This window comes from Mustela nivalis, assembly GCF_964662115.1.
Source record: "Mustela nivalis genome assembly, chromosome: 1".
NCBI lineage: Eukaryota > Metazoa > Chordata > Mammalia > Carnivora > Mustelidae > Mustela > Mustela nivalis.
The window spans coordinates 211882286-211892005 of record NC_139020.1 but is presented as its reverse complement, the minus strand read 5'-3'; the positions used below and the strand labels follow the sequence as shown (position 1 = coordinate 211892005).

Below are 9720 nucleotides of genomic sequence, written 5' to 3'. Positions count from 1 at the left end.
GGGGTCTGTGTCTCCTCCATCAGACTGTGTAAAGATGCAGGTGATTCTGTGCATGTCTGTTGTGACTGTGTTTACACCCCTGATGTGTGAACTCAGAGTGGGATTCTCTGGGCAGCTCAGAGCTGTATCTGGAATGTAAATGGGTATGGTGCCTGTCTCACAGATCCTGTGATGTCTCAGTGAAAGAATTCATGTAAATTGTTTACTATGAGGCCTGAATCAAGATTTTGATATGCTCTGTCTGTTATTGTGGGAGGAAGGTCAGCTGAATGTTTAAGAAAGTGACCTTGGAGTCAGAGAGACCTGAGTTCAAAGGCCTGACTCCATTCTTTAATGTCTCTCTTCTTTAATGACCTTAGGCAAGTCATTTGACTTCTCTGTATTAATTAACTATTGCTGTGTAACAAATCACCCTAGAATCAGTGGCATAAGAGAACATACATTGGTCATCTGATGGTTTCTGTGGGGGCCAGGACTCAGGGCACAGCTTATCAGAATCTTCTATTGTGTGCTGTGGTCTCATCTGTAGGACCAGCTGGGGAAGGGGCTGCTTTGAAGCTTGCTATTTAGTTGTTGGCAGGACTGGGTTCATTGTGGATTGTTGGACCAAGCGTCTCAGGCCCTCACTGCTTGCTGGCTGGGGGATACCCTTGGTTCTTGGCCACGTGGACCTTCCCAACATGCTGCTCGCTTCACTACTGCAAGCAAGCTGAGAAGGCCACAGAGCTCATCAAGATGGAAGTCCCAGTCTTTTGTAACCTGATATTAGAAGTGGTGTCCCAATACCTCTGATGTACCCTGTTGGTCAGAAGCCATCACCAGGTCCAGCCCCACACTCCTTGGGATCACCCAAGGGTGTGAGTAGGGGAGATGGGCCTCCTGGGGGGTTAGTCTGAGAAGCTGCATTTTGTACTCTCTCCTTCATTCTTCTCTCTGTAGAAGGAGAAAATTAGGACATCTACAGTGCACTTGCTCATTCATGCAACAAAGAATTACTGAGGGCCTGTGTTACATCAGGCTGTTCTAGGCACGTGGTGACCAAGGTAGACAAGATTCCTCTCCTTGTGGAGCTTACATGCCAGTGGAGAGGCAAGAGGAAAGACAAAAGAAACAGGTGTGTAAATAGACAATATAATTTGTGAGTTAGCAATAGGGGCCATCAGTGAAATGAAACAAGATAGTGGGTGGAGAGGGGCTGGGTGCTAATTTCTGTTTGCCAGGGCAGGCTGCTCCGAGGAGGTGACATTTGAACGGAAAGCTGTAGACCAGAAGTGGCCAGTCGTGAGCACCTCTGGTAGCAGAATGGCATGCACAAAGGCCCTGAGGTTGAATCAAGCTTGATTGGATTGAGCACAAAAAGGTCACTGCAGCTTCAGCTTAATGAGTGTGGGGGAGGGTAATAGGGATGGAGTCAGCAGCGGGTAGAGACCAAGGTGAGAATTTGGGTTTCAGCCTGAGTGCGAGGAGATTGGTGGGAAGGTTTGAGCTGGGGAGGGACAGTCTCTTATTTGCATGGACAGTCTCTTATTTGCATATAAAGGCTCCTCTCTGGCTGCTTTGGAAGGAGGACTCACTTCAGGGTGACTGGAGTGGCAGAAGGGTGTCCAGAATAGCGAATGCAGGGAGGTTTCTAGTGTAAGGTGGCTTACACTAGGCTATAGACAAGTGGGGAGAAGGGGTCAAATTTGCTATATATTTTGGAGCTGCAGACAGTGAGCCTCAGCAAAAGATAGGAAGTGCGTGCGGGGCATAGGAAACAAGGAATCAAGGCTGACTGCTAGCTTTAGGGTTTGAACAACTGGATGGTGCCATTCATTGGAGAAGGGGATGTTTTGGGAGTAGAAGAGGGAGTTCTTTTCGGGCCACGTTGGGTTTTAGATGACAAAGAGAGCCAAGTTCACTGCCTCATCCATTGTCTTTCTGCTCCACCACCCCTCACTGTGCTGAGCCTGCTGAGCTGTGGGTTGGTGGGGGCAGGGTATCCAGGCTGTTGTCCCTACACTTCCTCATGGCTGTGGTAGGACCCAGTCAGGGGGCTGGAAGGCCAGTCCGGGTGTGGTGGGCGAGCATAGAGTGTGGTGGAAAGAGCTGACTGGTTCTCAGCATCTCTCCTCCTTTCTTCTCTTCCTCCTGGTTTGCCTGCCTTTGGTATTGCAGAAGTGAGAAAATGAAAAACAAAACAAAACAAAACGTTTCCTAGACTTCTTCCCAGCTCCAGTTCTGGTTGCAGATGAATTTCTACCAAGGAAAAATGCTCATAAAATTTGGAAGGCAGAGAGGCAGAACTCTGGGTGTACGTGTACCTATTTCCAGCTTTGCAGGTGTTGGGAGGTGTCCTTGGATTCGGTAATTCTGGGGGCAGCCTCTCGAGTCTCTACATTTCTCACTGAGCAGAGGAAGCAGCTCCTTGATGGCCGAGCTCTGTGACGTTCCACAGGATTCCAGGGCTACTAAAAAATGTGTTCTCATGAGCAGTACCAACCCCATCAGCAGGGAGCTTGTTAAAAATGCAAAGTCTGGGGGCGCCTGGATGGTTCAGTCAGTGGAGCGCGCAAGTCTTGATCTCAGGATGTGGGTGTGAGCCCTGCGTTGGGTAAGGGAGATTACATAAAAATAATATCTTAAAAAAAAAATGCAGTCTTGGGCCCCACTCCCCCAACCTACTATTACCACGAACTCTATGTAGAACCCAGGAAGCCATGATCTAGCCAAGTTTTCCTGTTGATTTTTATTTTTTACATTTTCTTTTTTAAAATGTAAGCCCCTTCTTGGTGATTCTTTTGCACATCAAAGTTTAAGAAATACTGGCCTACAACCCTCCAACAATGTTACAAGCCCCTAAATCCTTGCATTAAATCCTTTTCTGCTCCCAAATGCCTACCACAGTCCTTGCACTGAGCTCTGGCTGATAAAGGGGAATCCGAGTTGGAGGCTTCACGGGGTCAACGCTTTAACTCTGGCTCACCGCTTCATAGCTGTGGGACTTCGGGCAAGAGATTCCTTGGGGCAAACTGCAATTTGCAAAGATAGTCACAGCCACATCTCCCATCCCATATGCCCTTCTGGAATCTTGTCTCCAGCCTATATCCCAAACTCTCGAACCTGGGTAGGCCTTCATGAGCCTGTTGGTTAGGAGTCCGGAGGACACTCTCTGACTTCTGAAGATGGGTCAGGCAAATGCAGTGTATTCTGCCTTGCTCTCTTGAGATGGTTGCTGGGGGCGGGGCGCGGGACTAGTCACCAGGCTGTGAGGATCCCCCAGCAGACTACAGAGGGGAAGTGAAGCCCTCCTCCCACCCCTTCTGAACAAATCGAGGCTCAGAGGCTTGCCCTACTCAGTTACCCAGCTCTCCCGGGATGGCACGCTGAAACCTCCGTCCCTCTCCCCAGCACCCCCAGAGCAGATGCCCCGTCCCCACCCCCTTCCATCCTGAAAGGCTCAGTTGCCAATGGCGCAGGACGACGAAAAACGCACAGGACAGAAACAGGGCAGGACACTGTTTATTAAGCAGAGGCGAAGGGAGGCCGGAGGGTTGAGGGCACAGCGCCTTTGGCACGCACGCTCCCAGGCTGCAGCAGCGGCCGCCCTCCACCACCCCTGCGGGGGGGAAACCGAGGTTGGCGAGAGCTGGAGAGGAGGGGAGGAGCGCTCCGGGGAGCCAGAGATCAGAGGGGAGGGGGAGCTCAGCAGGAGGGGTGGACGACGGTCAACTGGGGCTCATAGGTCTGGGGGCGCCATTGGGGTTCTTGGGGGAGGTCCAGGAGAAGGAGCGCGGGCGGGGGCGGGGAAGGCTGGCTCACGGATCAAAGGTCAGCTAGGGCCCGAGCGGAAGCGGAAGCGGAAGCGGAAGCAAGCGGAAGCGGAAGCAGCAGCCGCGAGGTTCCAGGTTCCTGGGGGCCCTAGGCCACCTCCTCCTCGGCCTCCTCCTCGAACTCGCCCTCCTCGGCCGTGGCGTCCTGGTACTGCTGGTACTCGGACACCAGGTCGTTCATGTTGCTCTCGGCCTCGGTGAACTCCATCTCGTCCATGCCCTCGCCCGTGTACCAGTGCAGGAAGGCCTTGCGCCGGAACATGGCGGTGAACTGCTCGGAGATGCGCTTGAACAGCTCCTGGATGGCCGTGCTGTTGCCGATGAAGGTGGCGGCCATCTTGAGCCCCCGCGGCGGGATGTCGCACACGGCCGTCTTCACGTTGTTGGGGATCCACTCGACGAAGTAGCTGCTGTTCTTGCTCTGCACGCTCAGCATCTGCTCGTCCACCTCCTTCATGGACATGCGGCCGCGGAAGACGGCGGCCACGGTCAGGTAGCGGCCGTGGCGCGGGTCGCAGGCGGCCATCATGTTCTTGGCGTCGAACATCTGCTGCGTGAGCTCGGGCACCGTGAGCGCGCGGTACTGCTGGCTGCCGCGGCTGGTGAGCGGCGCGAAGCCCGGCATGAAGAAGTGCAGGCGCGGGAAGGGCACCATGTTCACGGCCAGCTTGCGCAGGTCGGCGTTCAGCTGGCCCGGGAAGCGCAGGCAGGTGGTGACGCCGCTCATGGTGGCCGACACCAGGTGGTTGAGGTCGCCGTAGGTGGGCGTGGTCAGCTTCAGGGTGCGGAAGCAGATGTCGTACAGGGCCTCGTTGTCGATGCAGTAGGTCTCATCCGTGTTCTCCACCAGCTGGTGCACCGACAGCGTGGCGTTGTAGGGCTCCACCACCGTGTCCGACACCTTGGGCGACGGCACCACGCTGAAGGTGTTCATGATGCGGTCTGGGAACTCTTCGCGGATCTTGCTGATGAGCAGCGTGCCCATCCCAGACCCCGTGCCGCCGCCCAGCGAGTGGGTCAGCTGGAAGCCCTGCAGGCAGTCGCAGCTCTCGGCCTCCTTCCGGACCACGTCCAGGACGGCGTCCACCAGCTCGGCTCCCTCCGTGTAGTGGCCCTTGGCCCAGTTGTTGCCGGCTCCCGACTGGCCTGCGGAGGGGAGGGGCGGGGAGGGGGCATGCCCCGCGGTTATGGGGAGAGCTCGCCCTCCTTGCCACCCCCGGCCATGCTAGCGGGGGGATAACGAGGTTGTTATTTCATTAGTATGATTGTTAGTCCTTCTCTCTGCTTCCCTCCTTGCCTCTCCTCATCCAGCAGCCAGAAGGATTTGGGTAAAACCGGAATCGATTCATGCCCCACTTCGGCTCAAAGCCATCCCACTTCAGCTCAAAAACCAGCTCCACTTTTTAGTAAAAACCCAGGTCTTCCCCTCAGCCTGCAAGGCCCTGCCGGATGGACGGGCCACTTCCTCACTGCCCCCCACCGCTCTCCCTCCCCCCATAACTCTGCTCCAGCCACAGGGTCCTCTTTGCTGTCCCTCCAACAGACCAGGCACATTTTTTGCCCCAGGGCCTTTGCACATGCATTCCCTCTGCCTGAAATGCTCTTCCAGCAGATACCCATGTGGCTCTCTCACCTCCTTCAAAACCTTATCACCCTCAGTGAGGCTCTCCCTGATCACCTTATAGACAACTGAACCCTTTCCCATTTTTTATCCCTCTTGCCTGCTTATTCTCCCCACAAACACTGACAAACCTGTGCTGTCCTATTAATCATGTTTATTGTCTGTAATCTCACAGGGAAGTGTGAGCTCCAGGAAGACAAGGATTAGTATTAGAATTCGCGCTGGTATTTTCACAAAAAGGTAATATTTCTTCTCATCCCCTCTCCTCTGACTCCACACTGATGTGACCTCATCAACCCTGCCCTGGACTGGTTCCCACCCTCGTCGCCATCTTATTCCCACAAAGTCTGTTCTCCTCCAAGCCGCCAGAGGGTGTCTGTGAGCACCCGAGTCAGGTTACCCCCCTCTACCCACAAACCTCCAGGGCTCCCACCCCCTCAAGACACAGGCAAAGTCCTCCCTGCAGCCCACAGGGCTCTGAATAACCTACCCCTACCCTGTCACCTCCCTGCTCTCACCTCCTCCCTCTCTCCCCCTTGCTACTCTGCTCTGGCCACACAGGCCTCCTTGCTGTTTCTCCAGCACATCAGGCCTGATGCTGCCCCAGGACCTTTGCACCCGCTGTTCTGCTGCCTGGGATGCCCCCCCCCCCCCAGATATTCACATGGTTGACTCTTCCTTCAGGTTTCTGTGCCATGTCACTGCCTTAGAGAAAATAGGATTGCCAGCTGGCTCCACTGCCTTTTCCCTACCCTCTCTCCCAGAGACCATAGACTCTCTTAGCCCCGATGGAGCCAACCGTGGTCATCCTAGAATCCCTCACATCCTTTGGCCAACATTATTTAGTCCTTCCACAGCTAGATCCTCAGGACATATTGTGCGCCATACCCATGCCATACCCACACAGTAGCATTATTGATACTGATCATATTGATCGTATCATATCATGATATTGATACATATCATTATTGATTTGATTGCTGAATCATCACCTAGACCAGAGAGGGGAAGTCGCATGTCCAAGGTCACACAGCTTGTTCTGTCAATGCCTAGACTTCAGACTCTAACCCGGCTCTGAGGAAGAGAGGTTCCCTGGGGTGCTGGGGGAGAGGGTGGAGCTTGGGGTCTGAGGCCAAGTGGGCGTTATGCAGCCAGCCTGACCTAGGAGGGGCTGGGAAAGGTTTCAGAGAAAGTTGTTCACGGAGTGTGCTTGCTCCTTGAGCCTGAGTGCTGCAAATGTGTCTTGTTGTTTTCACGTGCTGTTCCCTCTGTCTTGCACACCTTTCCTCCCTTAAGTGCTGCTTGGCACTGCTCCTGTTTTAGACTGCAGAAACTGATGATGATGGTGAAGACAACACTTGCTTATTTACCTTGTGCTCTCTGCTGGGCATTGTTCTAAGTGCTTTACACATATTAATGGTTTTAAGCTTGGCCATCCTGAGATCCCGAAGAGTAGGTCTTTTTTATAACCCTTATTTTAAAGATGTGGAGACTGGGGCACAGAGAGATTAAAGAGCCCGGTGGACGTCCCCCAGCTGACTCAGTCAGTGGCTGACTTGTACTTATTTTTCTTCTCTGTTGCCCATCTCCCTCCATCAGGAGGTTGGGTCCCTTAGGGTAGAGAGTTTCATCTGCTTTGTCCATCTGGGGGTACCGCTTCTGGCATGTGGTAGGTGCTCGATAAATTATTTGTGGAATGCATGAAATGGCCGAGCTGGCATTTACACACAGGCAGTCTGGCTCAGGTCCATACTGTTAAATTCAAATGCCACCTCCTCCAGGAAGTCTTCTCTGCACCCTCCCCCATATCCCATGCCTGTCCTGGACTCCCACAGTGGCCTGTGTGTCCCCTGTCACAGCCCTGACTGCCCTGCCATCTCCCCCACTGGGCTGTGGGTCCCTGTGATTACCACTGAGTTTCCCATGCCATGTGGAGCATTTTCACCAAGCATTTGGAAGTAAAAGGAAAAAGGAGGGGGCTTCTCGTGCCTAAAACTCACCAAACACAAAGTTGTCAGGCCGGAAGATCTGGCCAAATGGGCCAGAGCGGACAGAGTCCATGGTGCCAGGCTCCAGGTCCACCAGCACGGCTCTGGGAACGTAATTTCCTCCTGCAGGGAAGCAGATGGAGGGCAGCTGGGGTGCGGGAGTGCCAGGAACCAGCATCCTGTCCCCTCCCGGCCTCCTGGCCCGCACTCTGGCAGGTGCCCCTGAGCCCTACCTGTGGCCTCATTGTAGTACACGTTGATTCTCTCCAGCTGCAGATCACTGTCCCCGTGGTATGTGCCGGTGGGGTCGATGCCATGCTCGTCACTGATCACCTCCCAAAACTAGAGCGATGGTGGTTTTGGTGTTAAGGGCAGAGGGAAGGGAAACAGGAGGCCAGGCCTGTCCCTGTCTCTGGGTCCACGACCTCCAACGACCTCCCTAGCTGCCAACCTGTACCCCAGCAAGGTGAATGGGGGACTGGGAGGCATGGTGGGGAGGCAGGGATGAGGCAGCAAGAAGGGAGAGGTGGGGGCGGGGTGGGGCAGAGTCATCACCTCAGCCTATCCTGCCGGCGTCAGCTCGCCTAGGCTGCAGCCGCGGGGAGGGGCAGGGTCTCTTTGTGCATGTGAAGAGGACAGTGGGCCAGCTGTGAAGCCAGCTGTGGCCAGCGGACAGAGGGCTCTGCCCCACCCCCATCGCCCTCTTTGTTCCCGGCCTGGTTCTGCCCCCGCCCCCCTCCCCCAGCCGTCCCTGGGGTGCTGGCCTCCTGGGGACCCCATCCCTCCGAAGGGCCCAAGGTAGGGGAGCTCTGCAGAGCTCGCGGGCCCGCTCCGCTACTCCCGGCGGCCTCCGACGCCCCATCCCCCGCGCACCTTGGCTCCGATCTGGTTGCCGCACTGGCCGGCCTGCAGGTGCACGATCTCCCGCATGGCGGTGGCGCTGATGGTGGACGCGGCGGCGGCGCTGATGGGGGAGCTGCGGCAGCGGGACGCGAGGCAGACGCTGCGGCGGCGGCGGCGAAGCACGGTCCCTGCGGCCCCCGGGCGCCTCTATATGAGCGGGCGGGGCCCGCGTCACGGCGGGTCGCCGGCCCGCTCCGCCCCCTGGTCCCGCCCCGGGACGGAGGTTGAGAGGGTGGAGGGATTCCCCCCCCACCACCACGTCCAGCGCCTGGAGACCTCGGGGGGCACCGGCTGGGCAACTCCAGGGCCACTTGCTCCCCCACCGCAGGCCGTGGGATGAAGCCCCCCAAACTCCACCGGACCATCTCCGGCTCCCAGCGCGGCCTGGTGACCCGGCTCCTGCGGAGATACGGCTAAACAAGCACCCGAGACAGCCGGCCTCTCCCCTGCCCTCCTCCCACCCAGCCCCAGGGCGGCCCTGCCTCAGTTTCCCATCCGTGGCCTGCCTCCCCATTCCATTCAGGTCTCTGGCGTCAACGGAGAGGACTCCTAGTGGGGCCGCGCTGGGGGCTCCAGAGTTGCGGTGTGTTTGGGGAGGGGGGCGGGCAGTCCCCGGAGGACTTGAAGCCGCATAGTAAGTAACAAGATTTTTCTAACACGTTTGGCTGGGGATGCTTCTGGAAGGTGATGGAGGTTGTAGGGAACACGGTACCCCCCCCCCCCCGGGGCTTTGGGTCGTGGCAGTTGGGACAGCCCCAGCCTTGCCTGGGGTTGAACATCAAGGAGTAAGACTTCTAGCGGGACTCTGCACGGGGTGGATGATTAGCACCCCCTCCTGCCCCTGGGGGTTGCCTCGCCCCCCCCCCCCATAGACCCCTCTCTGCTCCAGTATTGTCATTCATCACAAGGCCTGCCCTACCTTTGCATTTCTTGTTAGCTCTATGACCTTGCACAGGCCACTTTGTCTTTGGCTGAATTTCCTTATCTGCAAGATGGGGCAGTCAAGAATGCCCGCCTGAAGGGCCAGTGGGAGGTCCCATGAGAAGGCCCAGTTAACAGCAAGCCGGCTCCAATTTTTTTCTGCGAAGAGTAAACAAGAAATTGTAGCTGTTAGTGTTACAGTCATGATCCGGCTGGGAGGGACTTCCTGTGCTGACCCTCAAGGGAAGGCCAGACCTCTTGGGGCCACCTTCTCCTGACCTCTAGCTCTGCCTTTCCCAGGAAGCCTCCTCCTCACCTCCTCCACATGCCCTGTGGTTTCCAGCTACTGTGGGGTGGGGGTGAGGTCAGTCGGGATGGCAGTGTGCCTGGGGCCTCACATTGGCCCGTGGCTTTTGGTTTTGACACCACCCCCCTTGGTTTTCAACAGGGGGTGATTCTGCCCTCCCTGGGGACA

At 56.3% G+C, this 9720-nt stretch overlaps 1 protein-coding gene across 1 annotated transcript; it reads right to left on the bottom strand.

The window, feature by feature from the left end:
* Window positions 1-3483: 3483 nt before the first annotated feature.
* On the bottom strand, window positions 3484-8487 carry TUBB4A (tubulin beta 4A class IVa). The gene is made up of 4 exons (XM_082734219.1): window positions 8295-8487; window positions 7655-7763; window positions 7434-7544; window positions 3484-4958 (listed from the first exon to the last, which is right to left on the bottom strand). The coding sequence occupies exons 1-4, from the start codon at window positions 8349-8351 to the stop codon at window positions 3901-3903; spliced, it is 1335 nt and encodes a 444-aa protein (XP_082590345.1). The 5' UTR covers window positions 8352-8487; the 3' UTR covers window positions 3484-3900.
* Between the last annotated feature and the right edge of the window lie 1233 nt (window positions 8488-9720).

Bases quoted from the DNA above. Each gene is read 5' to 3' on its own strand.
- TUBB4A (XM_082734219.1), bottom strand. From the start codon at position 8,351: ATGCGGGAGATCGTGCACCTGCAGGCCGGCCAGTGCGGCAACCAGATC. The intron at 7,764-8,294 runs GTGCGCGGGGGA...CCATCGCTCTAG, and splicing joins GCAACCAGATCGGAGCCAAG to TTTTGGGAGGTGATCAGTGA. The intron at 7,545-7,654 runs GTAGGGCTCAGG...GCTTCCCTGCAG, and splicing joins GTACTACAATGAGGCCACAG to GAGGAAATTACGTTCCCAGA.